Source organism: Panthera pardus, unplaced genomic scaffold, assembly GCF_024362965.1.
Source record: "Panthera pardus isolate Hobbes unplaced genomic scaffold, ASM2436296v1 HiC_scaffold_18, whole genome shotgun sequence".
Classification (NCBI taxonomy): domain Eukaryota; kingdom Metazoa; phylum Chordata; class Mammalia; order Carnivora; family Felidae; genus Panthera; species Panthera pardus.
This window is the reverse complement of record NW_026526743.1, coordinates 7,484,476-7,507,013: the sequence shown is the minus strand read 5'-3', so window position 1 is coordinate 7,507,013 and position 22,538 is coordinate 7,484,476. Positions and strand designations below refer to the sequence as shown.

Genomic DNA, 22,538 nt, shown 5'->3' with positions numbered 1-22,538 from the left:
AACTGAGCCACCCAGGCGCCCCAAAAGTAATGCATTTTCAAAGGAACAACTCATTGTTTAAAAACGGGCAAAAGTGTGAGTAGACATTTCTTTGCAGAAAATAAACAAACGGTCCAACATCACAGGAAAAGATGCTCAGCATCGCTAATCATTAGGAAAATGCAAATCAAAACCACCAGGACGTACCACATCACATCCATTAGGATAGCTATCGTAAAAAATAATAACGTTTTTTACGAATTTCAAAAGGCCCCTGAACACCACGAATGTTGGCAAGGGTGTGAAGGAATTAACTTTATGCACTGTTGGTAGGAAGGAATAATGGTGAAGTGAGTGTGGAAAGCAATATGGCAGCTCCACAAAAAATTAAACACAACCCTATGCTCCATCCATTCCGCTTCTGGTTACATAGCCCAAAGAATTGAAAGTAAGTGCTCCAAATAATATTTGTGGCTCAATGTTTACAGCATTTTTCAAAGTAGCCAAAAGGCAGAAGCACTCCAAGTGTCCACCAAGGGATGAACTGAATGGATTCAACTGTGGTATATCCACGTAATGTGATGTTATTCCGCCTTAAGAAGGAAGGAACTTGTAACGTAGCGATGTGAACGAAAGTTGAAAAGATACTAAGTAAAAGAAGCCAGTCACACACACACACACACACACACACACACAGGACACAAATATTTCGTGATTCTAGTTACATCAGGTACCTACAGTGGTCAAATACCGTAAAGACAGAGAGTAGAATGGAGGTTATCAGGGGCCGGGGCAGGCAGATGGGGAGGCGGTGTTTAACAGACAGTCTCTCAGTTTTGCAAGATGAAAAAGTTCAGGCGATGGATGGTGGTGATGCTTTGCACAACAGTGTGAATAGCTTAATAGTCTTTAAGTGAATAGTGAATAGTGAATAGTGAAAAGTGAATAGTGAATAGTCTTAATAGCTTAAGACCGTGAAGCTGTATGCTTCAGAATGGCAAAATAGAAGGCATGCCTGGCTGGCTCAGCCGGTAGAGCACACGGCTCTTGATCTCTGGGTCGTGAGTTTGAGCCTCACGTTGAGTGTAGAGATTACTTTTTATTTATTTATTTTGAGAGGGGGAGGGGCGGTGAGAGGGGGAGAGAGAATCAAGCAGGCTCTGCGGTGTCAGCGCAGAGCCCGACGTGGGGCTCGAACCCACGGACCGTGAGATCGTGACCTGAGCTGAAATCAAGAGTCGGACGGACGTTCAAGCGACTGAGCCATCCGGGCGCCCTGAAATTACCTAAAAAATGATAAGATGGTAAATTTTATGATACGTGTATTTTATTTTCTTTTTTTAGTGTGATGCATTTTCTTGGCTAAAGTAATCCAGCAAATACAGAACAGCATTTCTGTGCTCATCGTGTGTGATTCCTCAACCTGTCTTTGATGCTTCGCCATAAATTAGCAGCAATGTGTTTGGGATGCACCTCAACTGACAGAAGTACAGAGCAGGAAAACACTATTGCCCCAAAACCCACTCCTCAAAGGTGTCCTCCATTGACATATAGCACAGCGTCTTCCTATATATAGAAAAAGAAGACAGAGACCGAGTCCTGAATTTACCACGTGAGACCCCGGACCCAGCTGTGCCTGAAACCAGTCTTTCCCTCCGGACTTCTCGGTGACAGAAACCAACAAACCCACTCTCGTCTCCAGCCACACTGAGATGAGGTGTCTGTCCCGACAACCACAGGAATTTTGGTGGATGCCTTTATTGTAGGGAGCTCTGTGGCAGTTAACACTGATGTTAGTATTGCCTTGATGCTTATTTATTTATGATTTATTGTGGTAAAATATATGTGACACGGGGGCGCCTGGGTGGCTCAGTCGGTTAAGCGTCCGACTTCGGCTCAGGTCATGATCCCACGGTTCATGAGTTCGAGCCCCGCATCGGGCTCTGTGCTGACAGCTTGGAGCCTGGAGCCTGCTTCGGATTCTGTGTCTCCCTCTTTCTCTGCCCTTCCCCCGCTCATTCATGCTCTCTGTCTCTCTGTGCTCTCTGTCAAAAAAAAAAAAAAATATATATATATATGTATGTATAAGTGACATCAAATTTACCATCTAACCTTTTCTTTTTTTGGCCCCGTGAAGAACTCACCACAGGATCCGCAGTCCACACACTGGATGCCCCAAGCCTTGGCACAACAGCCTCAGACCCAAATCCTGCAGCGAATTCCCCGCCAGGTCCAACTCCACTAGATGCTGATTGGTGCTGAGCACCGAGGCGATCTCCTGGCAAGCGCCGGCCTCCAGCTCACACTTCCTCAACCTCGGGAGGGAAGAGACGTTGAAGAGGCTGCCATGTTGCTTTCCTGGCTCCTCCCCTGGCCCGTCCAGTCACCCAACACGAACCTACACGTGTCACTACGGCTCAGAGATGAACAAGAGGCCATCGTCTCCAGCAGGAGCATCCTGTCTAATGAGGCAAAGGGCTAAGCAATTGTACTCCAGGGAAGGCAGTGCCATTGAGGCAGGAGTGAGCCACAGCTCACGGCAGGATCTCCAGAGCTCAAGGTCTGGGTGCGTCTATCTCTGCCACTCACTAGCTCTGCACCCTCAAGCAAAGCGTCTGCAAGTCTGTTTCCTGTTTCACGTGCTGCCTTAGGTTCACTGCCTGTAACATAAGGATGATGGTCGCACCTGCTTCCTAAGTTTCTTGCGAGGAGCACAAAATTTGCTAAGGGGACAGGACGTAGAACCACGCCTGACACACAACAGGTGCTGGGACGGTGAGCTACTGTCTATTAAAACCATCATGGTGGGGCGCCCGGGTGGCTCAGTGGGTTAAGCGTCCGACTCTTGGTTTCAGCTCAGGTCATGATCTCAAGGGTTCGTGAGTTCGAGCCTCAAGTCAGGCTCTGTGCTGATAGTGTGGAGCCTGCTTGGGATTCTCTCTGCCTCTCTCTCTTTCTCCTCTCTCTCTCTCAACATAAATAAATAAACATTAAAAATACAATACAATAAAATAAAATACAATAAAATACAATACACTACAATACAATAAAATACAATAAAACAAAATAAAATAAATAAAATAAAATAAAATAAAATAAAATAAAATAAAATAAAACAAAACCTAACCCAGGTTTGGCAACCTGTGCACAGTTAGGGGAGACTCTCTGGGGGGTTGGGATGGTTCTCAAAGGCTAAGTAGGAGTTCCCTCGGAGGAATAAGACGGGACGTGGTAAGAGATCATAGAAAATATATATACTGATCTCTGCCCCTGTTCCCAGCACAGAGCTCCTGAATCCCTGTAATTCCTAAGTGGTAAGAACACCAGGATTGTGTCTTGGGATGGGTGGGCTCCCAGATGGGCCTGGGCACCAGAGAGGCCAAGGCCTGATGAGAAGCTTAGAACGTTCAGCCCTGCCCCCCCCTTCCTCCAGAAGGGAGGGGCTGGAAATGGAGTAATGATCCATTCACCACAGGAGGAAGGCTCCCTAAAACCCCAAGAGCGGGGCACCTGGGTGGCTTAGTTGGTGAAGCAAACAGACTTCAGCTCAGGTCATGATCTCACAGTTCGTGGGTTCGAGTCCCGCTTCGGATGAGCCCCACTTCTCCCTCTCTCTCGCTCTCCCTGCCCCTCACTCACTTGTGCTCTCTCTCTCTGTCTGTCTCGCAAAAAACAAACAAGCAAAAACAAACGATAGCACATGGTTGGGAGATGCCAGGCTGGTGAACACGTCCACCCCATCCTCCCCGGGAGGGCGGTGCACCCAGCCCCGTGAGGACAGAAACTCCTGCTCTCGGGACCCTCCCAGACCTCCTCCCATGCACCTCTCCCCCTGGCTTTCAACTGTATCCTGTATCATACAGGATCATTAGTTATCATCAACCTAATAAACTGAGAAACCTAAGTGTTTCTCCGGAGTTCTATGAGCCACTCTGGGAAATTAATCAAACCTGGGGCAGGGGGTTGGATAGAAGCCAGGTGACAACTTGGATTTGTAACTGGCATCTGAGGCTGGGGTGAGGACGTGGTGGGGTGGGGCTGGGGGGGCAGTCTCGGGCGGTGGCGGGGGAGTCCTCACCTGTGGGGCCTGACAGCACCTCCAGGCAGAGTGATTTATAGGACACCCCACTGGTGTTGCAGGGTTGCTTGCTGTGGGAAATCCCACACATTGGTGACCAGAAACATCAGAAGCAGTGTCCTCTGTGGGAGTGGGGCAGACCCCCAGGGGACGCTAGGTGGCTTGTCCACAACCGTGGCCTTGCGGTGAGAAGGGACGGCGCGGCTAAACGTCACGAGCTCACAGGAGCTCGGCGTGCAGACCCCTCGGGGTGTCGCTGACCAGTAAGGTGTGGGGTCTGCGAGGGTGAGTGGCCTGGGCACTCCCCACAGTGGACGTGAGATGCCTGGGGTCCAAGGAGGCCAGGGAGGGGTTCCCTGAAGCTCGAAGGGTCCGGGGCAGGAGTCTACGGTCTCCGGGCAGCCCTACGGCACAGACCAAGGACCGGTCCGGGGTGCAGACTCACTGAATCGCCTGCAGCCTGCATCTGGGATGCCGGAGCCCCTGACACAGCAGCTTCACACCCGGCAGCCCGAGCCCATTGCCGCTCAGGTCCATCCTTCTTAGATTCTGATTGGCCATCAGGGCGGCCGCGAGGTCCCGGCAGGCAGAGGGAGCCACACAGCATCTCTTGAGCCTGGGCACGAGGGAGGGGACAAGAACCAGGTCACTTCCTCTGGTCAGAGGGTGGGTTCTGCCCCTCGTCCTTTCTCTCCCTCCTTCTTTTGGTCTAGACCTATTTCCCCCTTCCTTTATTTTTTATTTTTTTATTTTATTTTTTTTAACATTTATTTATTTTTGAGAGAGAGAGAGAGACAGAGCATGAACGGGGGAGGGGCAGAGAGAGAGGGAGACACAGAATCTGAAGCAGGCTCCAGGCTCTGAGCTGCCAGCACAGAGCCCAATGCGGGGCTCGAACCCACAAACAGCGAGATCATAACCTGAGCTGAAGTTGGCTGCTTCACTGACTGAGCCACCCAGGAGCCCCAATAAATAAACTTAAAAAAAATGAGGTCACTAGAGTGCGTCCTAGCCCCCTGTGACTGGTGTCCCTATAAAAAGAGGAATCTGGGGGCACCTGCGTGGCTCAGTCAGTGAAGCAACCAACTCTTGATTTTGGCTCAGGTCATGATCTCACAGTTCATGAGTTCAAGCCCCACATTAGGCTCTGTGCTGACGGCATGGAGCCTGCTTGGGATTCTCATTCTCTCTCTCTCTCTCTCTCTCTCTCTCTCTCTCTCTCTCTCCCTCTCCCCCCATTCATGATCTCTCCTCTTTCAAAATAAATAAATAAACTTAAGGGGGGAAAAAAAAAAGGAAACTGGACACAGACTCGCACATGTGAGGACACGGGGAGAAGACAGCCATGTGCAAGCCAAGGAGCGAGGCCTCGGAGGAGACCGACCGTGCCCACACCTGGGCCTGGGACTTCTGTCCTCCAGATCCGTGTTGTCTAAGTCCCCTAGGCTGTGGGACTTTGCTAGGGCAGCGGAAGCAAACACCACCATATACTCTTTCTGACTGAGCCCCGTGAAGACGGGGTGTGTGTGGGGGTCCATCAGAAGCCCGCAGACCCGCCTGGACTCACCTCAGGTTCTGAAGTTTGCAGCTGGGGTGTCTGAGCCCTTCACACAGCAGCCTCACGCCCCGGCTGCCCAGGGCGTTGCGGTCCAAGAGCAGCTCCTGCAGATGTGGATTCGTGCTCAGAGCCGCAGCGAGCTGCTTGCTGTAGGCATCTGGCAACACGTTCGTCTCGGGTCTGCGTGAAGGAAAGACAGGACAGAGTGGAGCTGGGCCAGACTCCGTGCAACGATTATGCCACACTTGTGTGTCCCTTTCACAATTTACAAAGTGTCATCTTTCTGTTTTACATTAAAAAAAATTTTTTTTAGGGGCACCTGGGTGGCTCAGTCGGTTAAGCGGCCGACTTCGGCTCAGGTCATGATCTCGCGGTCCGTGAGTTCGAGACCCGTGTCCGGCTCTGTGCTGACAGCTCAGAGCCTGGAGCCTGTTTCAGATTCTGTGTCTCCCTCTCTCTCTGACCCTCCCCCGTTCATGCTCTGTCTCTCTCTGTCTCAAAAATAAACGTTAAAAAAAAAAATTTAGTGTTTATTTATTTATTTTTAAATGTTTATTTATATTTGAGAGAAAGAGACAGAGGGCAAGTGGGGGAAGGACAGAAAGAGAGAGAGGGAGACAGAATCTGAAGCAGGCTCCAGGCTCTGAACTGTCAGCACAGAGCCCGACGAGGGGCTTGAACTCAATGAGCCATGAGATGTGACCTGAGCCGAAGTTGGACGCTCAACTGACTGAGCCACCCAGGTGCCCCTTTAGTGTTTATTTTTGAGAGAGAGAGAAAGAGAGCAAGCGAGAAAGGGGCAGAGAGAGACAGAGACACAGAATCCAAAGCAGGCTCCAGGCTCTGAGTTGTCAGGACAGAGCCCCACATGGGGCTCAAACTCATGAACCGTGAGATCATGACCTGAGCCAAAGTCAGACGCTTAACTGACTGACCCACCCAGGCACCCCTCTTTATGTTTTACTTTTTAAAGGTACGCTCTGCGGGGCGCCTGGGTGGCTCAGTCGGTTGAGCGTCCGACTTCAGCTCAGGTCATGATCTCGCGGTCTGTGAGTTCGAGCCCCACGTTGGGCTCTGGCTGATGGCTTAGAGCCTGGAGCCTGCTTCCAGTTCTGTGTCTCCCTCTCTCTCTCTGCCCCTCCCCCATTCATGCTGTGTCTCTGTCTCAAAAATAAATAAATGTTAAAAAAAAAAAATTAAAAGAATGTGGGTTTTTAGGCCCACGTATTTATTAAAAAAATAAAAAAATAATAAAAAAAAATAAAGGTACGCTCTGCGCCCAACGTGGCTTTTGAACTTCCAACCCTGAGATCATTAGTCTCGCCCCCTTCGACTGAGTCAGCCAGGCGCCCCCTACATTTGCATTTAAAATATTCCGCTCTAGGGGCACCTGGGTGGCTCAGCAGGCTACGTGTCTTCAGCTCAGGTCATGATCTCACAGTCTGCGAGTTGGAGCCCCACGTTGGGGTCTGTGCTGACAGCTCAGAGCCTGGAGCCTGTTTCAGGTTCTGGGTCTCCCTCTCTCTCTGCCCCTCCCCCGTCATGCTTTGTCCTTCTCTCTCTCAAAAATAAATAAACATTAAAAATTTTTTTTTTTAATATTCCACTATAGGGGCCCCTGGGTGGTTCAGTCGGTTGAGTGGCCAACTTTGGCTCAGGTCATGATCTCATGGTTCATGAGTTCAAGCCCCGCATTGGGCTCTCTGCTGTCAGCCCAGAGCCTGCTTTGGATCCTCTGTCCCTTCCCCACTCACACTCTCTCTCTCTCAAAAATAAACAAAAACATAAAAAAAAAAAAAAAAAGAATGGCCTGACTCACATGGTACAAGGTAAAACATGCAGCCAATAAGGTCTCCTGATTTACTTCTGGTTGTATAGTCTGTCTTAAAACCTATGTTTAGGGGCGCCTGGGTGGCCCAGTCGGTTAAGCGTCCGACTTCGGCTCAGGTCACGATCTCACAGCTCGTGACTTCGAGCCCTGCATCGGGCTCTGTGCTGATGGCTCAGAGCCTGAAGCCAGCTTCGGATTCTGGGTCTCCCTCTCTCTGACCCTCCCTCGTTCATGCCCTGTCTCTCTCTCTCTCTCTCTCAAAAATAAATAAATGTTAAAAAAAAAAAAAAAAACAACGTATGTTTATAACATATTTATAATTATTACATATAAGGTTATACTCATATATGCAATTATATATATATTTATATATTTTATGTAAATATATATAAATACATATATAATGTAAATATATAATATAAATAAATATGTAAAATTGTGTGACCCCCCAAAACCCTAGAGGCCTTAACTATGACAGAGTTATATGTACCGGTGGGTTTAACAAATCATTGCACACAGAGTGTCCACACTGTTACGAAAACATCACGGTGTAAAAGTGACATCAGCAGCTGTTGATTTCTGACCCTGTACAACCAACCCACTGTTGAGCCTTTACACGAACCCAAAAAGGCAGGCATTGAAATCCCATTTCCCACATAGAAAGACTGAGGCTTGACAAGCAGAAGTGACTTGCGCAAAGCCGCACAGCTAGGGAGCAGTGGAGCTGGGATTCTAAGCCACGTGCGCGTGACTCCAGACCCCGGGCTATTGGCCACCATGACCTTCTTGCGTCCCTGAGCACAATAACGTAAAGTCCTGGGCACACGGCCCCACAGAAAAGCATTTAGTGTGCATTTATGGCATCTAGGTCAGTGCGGAAGCTGGTTCGCAGAACTGTGATTCCACACGGGATGAAGATTTGTGAAGAGCCAGGCAGCACGGTCACTGGAAGTAAGCCTCCAGTCGGAGGGAGACGTCAGCACATCGACCCTATTATCTGTATCCCCTGGTCCTAGACACCTCTCCTTCCTGGATTGTCACACAGCTTAAGTCAGAAGCAGACGTCTGTCAAGCCGACTGGGAGACCCTGTGAGCCGACCCCCACCCACTTACACGTGATTCATGCACAGCTCAAGATCCCTGCCCCCCTGCGTCGAGGAGGGGTGGGAGGTATGTCTGAGTCCCATTGGTGACGAGCTGGATGGGGTTCCCTTTGTTGGCTGCCTCCCTTCCTTGTCTTCTCGACTTACTGGGACCACTTCCCAAAGAAAGTCCTCTAGGGGACCAGAATATGCCGCCCCCAAATATGCCACTTTGGCATAAGGATTATTTTGACTTTGAGGCAAACGAGATGCAGAAAGAAATCTTCCCATTCCGACCACTGGTGAAAGTGACGACTCCCATAGGGCCCCTCTCCTGGGGAAGTTTTATGGCCACGAAGATGGAAAAACCTCGAGCTGAAGGAGTCTGAGAAGGGTCCCTGATGCCCTACCCCACCACCATCTGGCTCTTCTCTGAGAGCAGATCAGTCTCCCGTGTGAAGAATCTCCTCCCTCCACCAGAATGAAGGGAGGGATCCTGATCACCAGAGAGTGAATTCAGGACCAAGAAGCCTAAATAAAGAAACCTTATTACTTCTTCACTATTGACTGCCCCCAGCCCAGAGTGCTTTGTCTTATCAATTCTTTTTTTTTTTTTTAAGTAAACTCTACGCCCAATGTGGGGCTCGAACTCACAACCCCAAGATCAACAATCACACACTCCACTGACTGAGCCAGCTGGGCGCCCCTACTTTCACAGATTTTTTTTTTGTTGAAGTTTTTATTGACTTATTTTGAGACACACAGAGAGCGTGAGTAGGGGAGGGGCAGAGAGATAAGGAGACAGAGGATCTGGAGTGCTGTCAGCACAGAGCCTGAAGTGGGGCTTGAACTCACAAACCGCAAAATCAAGACCTGAGCCAAAGTTAGATGCTTAACCGACTGAGCCACCCAGGCTCCCCCAGAGATCTTTTAAGGTAGCTCTCTCTATGTAATGACATTTATAAAGCTGATTCAAAATTCAGCTTGACATGTCCTCAGATGGCTTGTCAATTCTTTGCAAGTTGATTGTTTTTTTTATCTGAATGTATGAGAGCTTCCGGCTCTGATGCAGGCTTTCAAGCACATGTAAAAATTCATTAAAACGTGTCTGCTTTCCTCCTGTGAATCTGTCATATGTCAGTTTAATTCTCAGGCCCAGCCAGAGACCCAAAGAGGGAGAAGGAGAATTTTCCTCCCCTAGAGCTCTAAGATGGACCTGTACAAATACACCTTACCCCATCTGTTTCCCCCGTATTTTTGCCTTCCCACAGTTAACCTCCAGAGAAGCTCATTGTCCTTTTCCTTTGTCTTGCCATATCTCTAAAAATGTATTGTTCTTGTGTTAGGATGCTATAAAAGCCCAGGTTCTAGCCAGCCCTTTGAGTTACTAATCTCTGGGTACTCCCCCATATAAGTGCAGATGAACTAATAAACCTTTTTTTTGTGTGTGTGCCCAACCTGGGGCTTGAACTCATGACCCCAAGATCAGAAGTCACATGTTCTACCAACTGAGCTAGCCAGGTGCCCCGGAATTAGTAGACACCTAATGAACTTCTCTTTGTTTTTCTCTGTGAATCTGTCTTTTGTGAGTTTAATTTACAGGCCTCTGTTATGCACCTAAGAGGGTGGAAGGAAGGAAAAAGGATGACTTTCCTCTCTTATTCTACTTACATTCAAATCCTTTTGTCTAAGGGTTACTCCTTGGGGAACCCAAACCAAAACAAAGTCTTAGTGGGGCACCCAGGTGGCTCACTTCGTTAAGCATCTGACTTCGGCTCAGGTCACAATCTCACGGTCCGTGGGTTCAAGCCCTGCATCAGGCTCTGTGCTGACAAGTCACATTAAAAAATTTTTTAAGTAAAAAAAAAAATTAAAAAATTTTTTAATTAAAAAAAAAAAAATCTTAGCCAAAAAGCTCAAAGAGTCACTTCCTGAGATCTTCCTTCCTTCATCCACCCCCTTCACACCGCCCAGCCCTCCCTGTCGCCGCCTATCACCCCGCCCTGTTTTATTTTCCTCATAGCAGTTCTCTGTATCTGAAACTACCCTAATGATCAACTCTTGTTTGCTTGTTTGCCTGCTGACTTATTTACTGCTCTTGGCTCTCTCCCTTCCCATGAGGATGTTAGTCCTGGCAGGGGGCACCACTGGCATGTTCACCGCTGTCTGGACTCTGTAGGAAAGTGCCCGTGATAACATTTGTTGGCTGGAAACACTGTCCTTGACAGGGGCCCCAATTTAGTCCTAACAGAGTCCTGTTTAGGAGCAGGACACTAACCTGGACACTGTTGACAACGTGAGGACCAGACCATCCTGTGTTGTGGGGGCCCGTCCTGGGCACGGTGGGATGTCTTTTTTTTTTTTTTTTTTTAATGTTTATTTATTTTTGAGAGACAGAGACAGAGAGCATGAGCGGGGGAGGGGCAGAGAGAGAGAGGGAGACACAGAATGTGAAGCAGGCTCCAGGCTCCGAGCTGTCAGCACAGAGCCCTACATGGGGCTCCAACCCACAAACCGCGAGATCATGACCTGAGCCAAAGTCAGACGTTTAACCAACTGAGCCACCCAGGCGCCCCCGGTGGGATATCTTTGTAGCATCCCTGGCCTCTTCCCTCCAGATACCATAGCAACCTCCCCTCCCCCCACCTCCTCTAGCGGTGACCACCCAACCCTTCTCCGGATATTGCCAAGTGTCTCCTGGGGTGGGGGCAAAAATCATCCCCAGCCGAGATCATGAACTCGGAGAGCGAGCCCCGCCGGGTACTTACGACGGTGCGGGTAGCGCCTGGGGCCCGGAAGTCCATTTCCCGCCATCGTGCTCTTCCGGGCTGTAGGCAGCCCCCTGCAGGCGCACGGTCAGGGCGTTCCTGCAGTTTTTCACGCACAGGGAGGCAATCACGTGCTCCATCTTGGTGGTGATGTCGCCGACGACGAGCACTCGAAAGTGGCTCAGGGCTTGCTGGATAAACTCCTCCTCCTGGATCTCGTACAGGCAGCTGAAGAGCTCCAGGGAGCCCTGCTGGAGGGTGGAGCCCTCGCTCCGAGCTTTGCTTTGGATCCAGGCCAGCAGCTCCAGCTTGACGTGAGGCGAGACCTCCCAGCAGAGACTCTTCTCCAGGTAGCTCCTCGTCTCCTCGTTCAGGAGGCCAAACAGGAAGCGCACGGTGAGCCCCAAGAAGCTCCTTCCCGAAAACCCGTACTCCGCCAACAGCCTCGTCACGCTCTGCTCTGGGCTGGACCCGGTCTCCCCGGCGCCCAGGATGTAGTACATGGCGGCAAAGAATTCCTGGAAGCTGAGGTGGATGAAGCTGTAGAACTTTTCACAGTTGATGTCCTTCTGGAAGATGTTCATGTTGAGGAAGGAGGAGACATCTGCCCCATCGAGGCCATGCTTCCGGAGGTCCTGCTCCTCGAAGAGGATCTTCTGGTTCCAGACGCCGTCCGCCGCCAGAGAGCACAGCGCCCTCTGGTTGGCCGGGGGGTGCAGCGTGGGGCTCCCCGGCTTGGGCTGCATCAGACTCAGGAGGTAGAGCAGGTACACGGCCGTGGTGGTCCTGGACGTCTGTCGTAGGAGCCCCCCGTCCTCCAGCTGCTGCTTGAGGCAGGTGCACACGACCCAGCACACCATGGGGACAAAGCACAGAGTGAACAGGGGCTCGTTGTCCCTCATGAAGCTGAAGACTTGAGCGGCCTGCTCTGCATTGTGGAAATACTTGTAGCAGTACTCCCGCCTCTCGGCCTCCGAGAAGCCCAGGATCTCCACGTGCCTGGGATGCTCCAGCAAGCGCTGGAGCTTGTCCAGAGCCGTGGGCCTGGTGGTGATGATCATGGACAGCTCAGGCAGCAGCTTCTTCCCAAGCAGGCTGCCGAGGAGAAGCTCCGTGGGCCGTTTCTCCTCCCAGCAGAGGCACCAGGGGCCCTGAGGGTGGTGGAAAGAGGGTTTTAGCTCGTCGAAGCCATCAATGATGAACAGGAGGCGCTCGGGGACTCGGACAAGCTCCTGGAGGGGCACGCTGGGCTCCGGCCAGCAGCTGGAGATGAGGTCCCGGGCGCTCTGCTCCGAGGTGCTCTGGTTCATCTCCCTGCAGTTGATGTAGAAGAGATAATCAAACCTGCCTTGGAAGAGCTTCCCGTCGGCCCAGTCGAGCATCACCTTGTGGGCCAGCATGGACTTGCCCATCCCGGCCGCTCCCTGCAGGACCACAGTGCGCGGGGGCTCGGGGCGCTCCTCGTCCGGCTCAAAGAGGGTCTCCATCTGGATGAGGCTGGCCTGGTGCCCCACGGCTCTTGCCTGTCCCCAGCCTGTGTCCAAAAGCTTCTGCTGGGCCCACATGGGAGTTGAGTGCTCCTTCACCAGGAGGAGGCGGGTGTACCTGCGGCTGAGGTTGACGCATTCCCCGAGGCGCGCATTTCGGTCTTGCATCAGCCGAAACTTCCTGCGGACGTAGTCCTTGTAGGTTTCCCGGGGATCTAAGGGAGGGGAGTGAGGAGGGGGGTCCATGGGAGACTCATCAGCCACTGTTCGTGGATCGGCGGGTGAGAGCAAACCACGGTCTCTTGGTGCCTGTTTGTTCTGCGATATCCTCGGGATGCTTTTCTGGGTGGAGCCTGGGGGGCTTGGTACTGTTCTCATGGGAAGCAAAGGCACTAACAGGGAAACTGTCCTCGGGCACAGGAGTCTATCCTGGCGACTCAAACGGGGTGTCCACACCCTAGAGCACCTCCAGCACCTGCTGATGGAACACAGCAAGGGCCCCTAGAGGAGGCTGTCAGCCTCAGCCACGGGTTCACTCGGGTCCTCCCGGGGAAGACACTGAAATCCCACACGGGCCCACAAGGAGCTGGTCGCAAATGGGAGAGTGAGCCCCACTCCCCAGCTGCAGAACCACGAACTGCATCCGTACCAGGACTGCTGTCTGAGTTGCCTGCACGCTGAAGTTTGAGAAGGCAGCGCTCCCAAGGTTTCTGCCTTTGAAAAACGGCCGCTGTGCGTGGGCACTGGAGAACTTGTCCGCTCTATAAGCCCCTTGCTAAATGTCTCTTTGGGGAAATCTACTTGGTATAGATGTGAATGCACAATCTAGAACAGTGGTGCTCACCAGGATGACTGCGTCCTCCCCTAGGGGGTTTCTGGCAAGGTCTGGAGATATTTTGGGCCCTAGCAACTGAGGGGTGGGGCACCAGCTACGACCATCCTGTGGGTGGAGGCCAGGGTGGCTGGGTGGCTAAGTCAGTTAAGCATCTGACTCTTGATTTCGGCTCAGGTCATGTCTCACAGTTTGTGAGTTTGAGCCCCACATTGGGCTCTGCACTGACAGTGCAGAACCTGTTTGGGATTCTCTCTCTCTGCCCCTCCCCTGCTATCTCTCCCTCTCAAAAAAAAAAAAAAAAAAAAAAAAAAAAAAAAGCAAGCCTCCTTTTGCATTTGAATGTCCCCAGAGGTCCATAATATTGGACCTAAAGGAATGGTTCCTGCCTAAAGGAAGGTTAAAAAAGAGATCTAAATTTGATCCTGGGACTCTCTCAAAAGGAATGCATGTACTCTTTTATTTTGAATTCTAGGAAAATACACATAACATAAAATGTAGCATTTTAACCGTTTTTAAGGGTAAGACTGACTCAATGATATTAAGCGCACTCACAACGTTGTGCAATCATCAGCACGGTCCATTTCCAGAAATTTTCGTTCGTCCTCAACAGAAACTCTGTGCCTGTTGAACACTAACTCCCCATTCCTCCCCCACCCCCAGCCCCTGGTCCACTCTCTGTCTCCAGTGTGACTTACTTAAGTACCTCATATAAGTGGAATCACACGATATTTGTCCTATTGTGTTGGCTCATTTGACTTAACAAAATGTTTTCTTTTTTCTTACAATCCAATGCAGGTCTTGAACCCTGAGATCAAGACCTGAGCTGAGACCAAGAGTCTCAAGGGGGAGAGTCTCAAGCTGAGACCAAGAGACCACCGGGAAGGGGGAAGCTTATTGAAAAGATTTTATGGGTGGATGGATGGATGCTTAACCAGCTGAGCCACCCAGGCGCCCCTGACTTAGCATAATGTTTTTTTGTTTTTTTTTTTTAAATTTTTTTTTTCAACGTTTTTAATTTATTTTTGGGACAGAGAGAGACAGAGCATGAATGGGGGAGGGGCAGAGAGAGAGGGAGACACAGAATCGGAAACAGGCTCCAGGCTCCGAGCCATCAGCCCAGAGCCTGACGCGGGGCTCGAACTCACGGACCGCGAGATCGTGACCTGGCTGAAGTCGGACGCTTAACCGACTGCGCCACCCAGGCGCCCCAGCATAATGTTTTTGAAGTACATCTATGCTGTAGCAAGTATCAAAATTTCATTCCATTTTAAGTCTGAATAATATTCCATTGTATGTATATATACCATATTTTGTTGATCCATTCATCCTCTGATAAAGTTATCTTATTCCTCCCTTAATGTGTATTGATAAATATCAATACTTCTGAGTTTATAAATATACCAGTTGCACTTCTCTTTCATCAATGGTGATTCTATTTCGTGTAGAAAGGTTTTTTTTTAATTTATTGTATTTTTTTTTAATATTTTATTTTTGAGAGAGAGAGAGAGAGCACTAGTGGGGAGAGACAGAGAGAGAAGGAGACACAGAATCTGAAGCAGGCTCCAGGCTCTGAGCCATCAGCATAGAGCACGATGTGGGGCTCGAACCCACGAACCATGAGATCATGACCTGAGCTGAAGTCGGACCCCTAACCGACTAAGCCACCCAGGCACCCCTACGTTTTTTTTTTTTAATTGAACAAAGATAATTGTGACAGTAATGCTTGGATTTTGTAGAAGTCTTAATCTTTTCCTGTAGAGAAAGGGCTCTTATTTTCAGACATGGGGAATATTAGGAAAATAGAAAAGTTTAAAATAATGATGAGAATGAAAATGGAGTTACCACATATTGGCCATGTGCTATGCCCAGTGCATAAAGATACCCTTGAAAGGTGTCCAGAATCATTTGTGTTCTTGTTGACAATGATACTCTCTGTCCAGCAGCCCATACTCATTTCTTCTTCACCAACAGTCCCAATTTTATTAAGGTGATGGATGCTGTTCCTTTTTTTTTTTTTAGATTTAAAAAAAAATGTTTTAATCTCTATTTATTTTTGAGAGAGAGAGACATAGTGTGAGTGGGGGAGGAACAGAGAGAGACAGAGACACAGAATCTGAAGCAGGCTCCAGGCTCTGAGCTGTCAGCACAGAGCCCGACGCGGGGCTCGAACTCACAAACTGTGAGATCATGACCTGAGCTGAAGTCAGCCGCTTAACCGACTGAGCCACCCAGGAGCCCCTTTTTATATTTTATTTTAAAGTAATCTCTACACTGAAAGTGGGGCTCTAACTCACAACCCAGAGATCAAGAGTCACATGGTCCACTACTGAGCCAGCCAGATGCCCCAGAGCTGATGCCTGATACCAGCCATATGCTGTCCCTTCACAAGCCCCAGAGGATGAATCACAGTTTGGCTAAACCAGTCATGAACAATCTCATTCCCTGTTGGCAGTGGCTGGTCTGGGAATGTGCCCCAGTTCCGACCAATGAGGTACAAAGGGATGACCACCGGGAAGGGGGAAGCTTGTTGAAAAGATTTTATGGGTGGATGGATGGGTGGATGGGTGGCTCAGTCAGTTGAGCAACTGACTCTTGATCTTGGCTCAGGTCACGATCTCACAGTTCATGAGTTCGAGCCCTGCATTGGGCTCTGTGCTGACAGTGTGGAGCCTGCTTGAGATTCTCACTCCTTCCTTTTCTCTCTGCCCCTCCCCTGCTGTCTGTCTGTCTGTCTCTTTCTCTCTCTCTCAATAAAATAAATTTTAAAAAATGATACTCTCATGAAGAGGAAAATCTTTTGTCTCTCTTTTTTTTCCCTGCTTGGAATTCACTTGCATGAAATGGTTTGGTTGCCATCTTGCAACCATGAGGTGACAAATCTTAGGACAAGTGTAACAGCAGGAAGTTGGGGATTTGATGGTGTTGCTAACCAGCCACATAAGGCAGAGTTTATGTGCAGAAACCACCCATGTCAAGATTTCTTGTTATGCTTTTCTTTAATGCAAACATTAAATATTTTTTTTTTTGCTTGATCTAGTCCATTGGACAGTCTGATACGTGTAGCCTCGTGTATTCTACCAGATACATGGCTCATGACTCACCTTTCCTTGGCGTTCCAGGAAAGACTTCCAGACAACATACTGACTGGCTCTCCAGTGAGGATGAGCCATCAGGTGGAGTATCTGGAAGAGAAATTTTGGAAGATCAGCTAGCATATATCTGGCTAGCTCTCAATAATATTAGCTACTTTTAACACCTGAAGCTAATATAATTTATATGTCAATTAAAAAAATACTAGTTACTATTACATCAGCCTGTCTACATGATAATTCTCTGTCCACCCACACCCCAGAATGTTTGGCATTCACCTCACATGCATTACTGTTGAAAACACTTGCTCTCCATAACCCACTCTCCCTCCTGGGTACACATTGTGGGGATCAGCACCTCCATTGATCCAACAAATCCTTTCAGGCAGGAAGTTGTGAGTCAGCTTGGATTTCCTCCCTCTCCTTCAGTCCTTGCCCACACCTCATCCATCTATCCATTCATCCATCCATCCATCCATTCATCCATCCATCCATCCATCCATCCATTCATCCATCCATCTCCATCCTCCATCTACCCATACATCTACCCATCCACCCATCCATTCCTCCATCCCTCCATCCCTCCATCCACCACCCACCCATCCACCCACCCACCCATCCATCCACCAATCCACCCATCCATCTACCCATCCACCCACCCATCCATCCATCCATCCATCCACCCACCCACCCACCCACCATTCCATCCATTCATCCACCCATCCATCTACCCATCCACCCATCCATCCATCCACCCATCCATCTACCCATCCACCCATCCATCCATCCATCCATCCATCCACCCACCCATCCACCCATCCATCCAGCCATCCATCCACCCACCCACCCATCCATCCATCGATCTACCCACCCATCCATCCATCCATCCATCCATCCACCCATCCATCCACCCACCCATCCATCTATCCATTCATCCACTCATCCATCCATCTCCATCCATCCATCTACACATCCATCCACCCATCCATCCATCCATCCATCCACCCATCTACCCATCCATCCACCCATCCACCCACCCATGTTTCCATCTCCATCCATCCATCCACACATCCACCTATCCATCCACCCATCACCCATCCATCCATCCATCCATCCATCCATCTCCATCCATCCAGCGACCCATCTATCCATCCATCCAATGCATACACTCATCCCTCCCTCCATCCTTCCCTCCCTCCCTCCATCCATCCATCCACCCACCTATCCACCCATCCATCCACCCACCTATCCACCCATCCATCCACCCCTCCATCCCTCTACCCATCCCTCCATTCATCCATCCATCCATCCATCCATCCATCCATCCACCCATCTGTCCACCCATCCATCCATCCATCCATCCATCCATCCATCAATCCACCCATACACCCATCCCATCCATCCATCCACCCCTCCATCCATCCACCAATCCATCCACCCATCCATCCACCCACCCATCCACCCATCCCTCCATCCACCCACCCACCCATCCACCCATCCCTCCATCCATCCATCCATCCATCCATCCATCCATCCTTCCACCCATCCCTCCCTCCATCCACCCACCCACCCATCCATCCATCCATCCATCCTTCCACCCATCCCTCCCTCCATCCACCCACCCACCCATCCATCCACCCACCCATTCTCCCATTCCATCCATCCACCCACCCACCTACCCCATCCATCCATTCATCCAGCCACCCAAAAAATATACCTATTTTGGGCACCAGTGTTATCCATGCATTTTCCTAGCATTGGATACACAGCAATAAACAAGACACAAGGTCTCTACCCCGTGGACCTTACTCTCTATGGTGTGGAGAGTTGAGCACATAAAAAACAAACTTTTCAGGAGAGCCTGGGTCGCTCAGTCAGTTGAGCATCTGTTAATTTTGGCTCAGGTTGTGATCCCAGGATCCTGGGATTGAGCCATGCATCGGGCTCTGTGCTGAGTGTGGAGCCTGCTTAAGATTCTTCTCTCCCTCTCTCTTTCTCTCTTTCAAAAGAAAAAAAAAGTAAACACTTCACAAAACTTCAGATAATGATGGAAATTGTCTTTACAATGAAATAAGAGTACATGACAGAGTAATTAACAGTAGTATTTTAGTTTGGGTGGACAAGAATGGCTTTTCTGTGGGTGTATTGTAAGATCAAATATTCCAAGTGCTTCCTGGACATCTTTGATCTCACAGGACCCCGGAGTGTAAGCCTCAGTGTGAGTTCCCGTGCTCTGGCCAGGTGTGTCCCCACCTAGTGACACAGCCTGCCCCCTTGGCTAGTGTTCCTACTAGAATTGGACCAGCTGCCTCATCCCCACCTCCTAGACTGACTGCACCTCACTGGTCCTCATTCTCCCGAGTTCCAGTTCTCTGCTGGCCCGTGAAATTATCCAGACAAGCCAACATTGTCCTCTTCCAACAATCCCAAAGCCCCCACACTCCTCTGTCTACAAAGGCTGCCTCCTACAGCCCCTTGAGGTTCACTACCTTCCTGAAATCAACCCAGTGAGACTCCCATGGTGCATGGGGTCTCCTCTTCTGAGCTGTGAGTGTATGCGACAAATGTTAGTCTCATCCGTCCTGTGTTTGGTGTCTGTGTTCAGCCATCTAAAACCACTTAGGGTGGGATATGTCTCCTTCACCAGTGGGGTGAATAGGGGGTGATCAGAACAGAGGATAAGGTACTTAATCTGAGATCTGAATGGCAAAGGGCCAGATATGTGAGCAGGGCCATTCTAAGCAGAAAAAAAACAAAACAAAACAACCTAAGGCAGCAAGTGTAAAGGTCCTGGGGAAGAACACAATGACACAACAGCAATGAGCTTCGGGGTAAGTGCTGGGTGGGTTTGGAGAGACTGGCTCAGCGAGCCTTGTAGGAACACCTTGAGCAATTTGGATTACAATCTACTCACAACAGGAGGCTACTGGAGGCTTGAAAGCAAGGGAGGGGGTGATTTAATCCATGGTTGTAAAGATTATTGTGCCTGCTGAGTGGGGAAAGCCTGTACGGAGAGGTGAGGGGTGAGGGTCAAGCATAGCAGGTGGCAGTCAGCCACGTGCAAGGTGGGTCACCCGCTGGGCGCTGGGCAGCAGAAGTGGGGGGAAATGCTTAGAGCTGTAAGTGCTGGGATTTGACAAAGCCTGGATGTGTGAGGTTTGGGGAAACAAGGACTCGGATATGATGCCCCAGTAAAACCAATCAAAAGTGATAGGAATCAGACTTTGCACTTACTCGGATGGCTACTTTAAAGAAGCAAAACAGGGGCGCCTGGGTGGCTCAGTCGGTTAAGCGTCTGACTTTTGGTTTCGGCCCAGGTCATGATCTCACGGTTCATGGGTTTGAGCCCCACATCGGGTTCTGGGCTGACAGTGTGGAGCCTGCCTGGGTTTCTGTCTCTGTGCGCCCCTCCCCAATTTGCATGTACTCACTTTCTCTCTCTCTCTCTCAAAATAAACAAATGAACATCAAAAAAAACAAAACAAAAAAGCTAGAAACAAAGGAGGCACCGGGCTGGCTCAGTCCGTAGAGTATGCGACTCCTGATCTCAGGGTGATGAACTTGAGCCCAACATTGGGCATCTCTAGGGATTACTTTAATTTTTTTTTTTAATGTTTATTTTTGGGGCGCCTGGGTGGCTCAGTCGGTTAAGCGTCCGACTTCAGCTCAGGTCATGATCTCGCGGTCCGTGAGTTCGAGTCCCGCGTCGGGCTCTGGGCTGATGGCTCAGAGCCTGGAGCCTGCTTCCGATTCTGTGTCTCCCTCTCTCTCTGCCCCTCCCCTGTTCATGCTGTGTCTCTCTCTGTCTCAAAAATAAATAAACATTAAAAAAAATTTGTATATAATGTTTATTTATTTTTGACAGAGAGAGAAACAGAGCATGAGCAGGGGAGGGGCAGAGAGAGGGGGAGACACAGAATCCAAAGCAGGCTCCAGGCTCTGAGCTGTCAGCACAGAGCCTGACATGGGGCTCGAACTCACAGACTGTGAGATCATGACCTGAGCCGAAGTCGGATGCTCAACCAATTGAGCCACCCAGGTGCCCCTCTAGGGATTACTTTAAAGAAAAAAAGAGGGGCGCCTGGATGGCTCAGTTGGTTAAGTGACTGACTTCAGCTCAGGTCATGATCTCGTGGTACATGGATTTGAGGCCCATGTTGGGCTCTGTGCTGACAGCTCAGAGCCTGGAGCCTGCTTCAGATTCTGTCTCCCTCTTTCTCTGCCCCTCCCCCACTTGCACTCTCTCAAAAATAAATAAACATTTTAAAAAATTTAAAAACTGGGGCACCTGGATGACTCATTCGGCTGAGTGCCCGACTTCGGTTCAGGTCATGATCTCACTGTTCATGAATTCAAGCCCCATGTTGGGCTCTGTGCTGACAGCTCAGAGCCTGGAGCCTGCTTCAGATTCTGTGTCTCCCTCTCTCTCTGCCCTTCCTCCACTCATGCTCTCTCCCTCTCTCTTTCTGTCTTTTTTTTTTTTAATTTTTTTTAACGTTTATTTATTTTTGAGACAGAGAGAGACAGAGCATGAACGGGGGAGGGTCAGAGAGAGAGGGAGACACAGAATCCGAAACAGGCTCCAGGCTCTGAGCTGTCAGCACAAAGCCCGATGCGGGGCTCGAACTCACAGGGCATGAGATCATGACCTGAGCAGAAGTCAGACACTCAACCGACTGAGCCACCCAGGCGCCCCTCTCTTTTTGTCTTAAAAATGAATAAACATTAATTAAAAAAAAAAAAGCATTGCATGTTTTATCTTGGCAGCTCTTGTCTGGAGGCAACTGGTGGTTGTCTGAGCCTCAGTTTTCCCACCTCTATGATAGGTGTAATAATAATCATATCTATCACACAACATTTACAACACAGCGCGTATCATTACGCAACGTGCATGCCATGTTATAGGAGGAAATCAGAAGCGTCTGATCAGCAGCCCAACTATCTCTTAGGACAGAAGACACGCCCCTCAAGGACGAGGGGTGGGACAGGGCAGAGGAAAGAACTCACAAAGAGGGTACTGCCTCCAGGGCTCTACGGATAAGTAGGAATTTTCCCGGCAAAGACCTTGGAGCCTGGGCATTGTGCACCCAACACAGCCCCAGCAAGGCCAAGGGCAGAGGCGATAAGCCAAGGAAGGGAGCTGTCAGGGTGCGGCTTGACCGCCCAGTGCCTCCTTACCCCTCACCGGGTCCTCTCTCTGTCCTCTCTCCCACAGGTCCCGCCGGTTGATGCGCTGGAAGAGGCCCAGCGCCAGTGGCCAGGCTGCGGCCAGCCCGCAGTGAGCCACCAGCAGCTGTGCAGTGTCCAGGGGCCCCGCTGGCTCCAGCTTCCCCCAGGGGATCCTGACCCCCTCAGCCTCTGGCATCGCGCCCAGGTACAGCTTGAACTTCTTCAGCTCCACGGCCTCCAGCTCTTCCAGGTAGGCCGAGAGGCGACAGAGGCTGTCGCTAAGCGGGGCTCGGGGCATGGGGGCGTCGTGAACCCCAAGGGACAGCAGCCGGAGCCTGGAGTGTGTCCACACGAGGTGTGCGACTCCAACATGCCCACCGTCTGATCCGCCGCAGGCGAGACTGGAGGAGCGAGAGAGGACAGTCCTTGTGATGAAATAGAGCTTCCTCACCCTGCAGGTGACGCCTGGGCCCCACGCACTGGCGGGTGTTCCCGTCTAAGAAGAGGAAGCTGGGCAGATTAGGAAATCCCAGGAGTTGTCCACCACGAGAAAGAATTTCACTTCTGCTCCCTCTTCCCGGCTCCCCACACTCCTTCCTACCTCTCCCTGCCTGTGGGGCTTTGCAGTATCCTCAAGCTAGTCACTGCCCTCCTTGTGGTTA

At 50.2% G+C, this 22,538-nt stretch overlaps 1 protein-coding gene across 3 annotated transcripts in view; it reads right to left on the bottom strand.

Annotated features, from left to right (window-relative positions):
• The window catches only part of NLRP12 (NLR family pyrin domain containing 12), a 31,664-nt gene extending 9,379 nt beyond the window's left edge, over nt 1–22,285 (bottom strand). For all 3 annotated transcript variants that reach the window (XM_019436799.2, XM_019436801.2, XM_019436802.2), the window contains exons 1-6: nt 21,886–22,285; nt 16,720–16,800; nt 11,297–12,998; nt 5,625–5,795; nt 4,503–4,673; nt 2,124–2,294 (exon numbers count right to left, since the gene is read on the bottom strand). In XM_019436799.2, the coding sequence (XP_019292344.2) occupies nt 2,124–2,294; nt 4,503–4,673; nt 5,625–5,795; nt 11,297–12,998; nt 16,720–16,800; nt 21,886–22,174 (2,585 nt within the window). In that variant the 5' untranslated portion in view covers nt 22,175–22,285. The remainder of the gene's footprint in view (nt 1–2,123; nt 2,295–4,502; nt 4,674–5,624; nt 5,796–11,296; nt 12,999–16,719; nt 16,801–21,885) is intronic.
• Between the last annotated feature and the right edge of the window lie 253 nt (nt 22,286–22,538).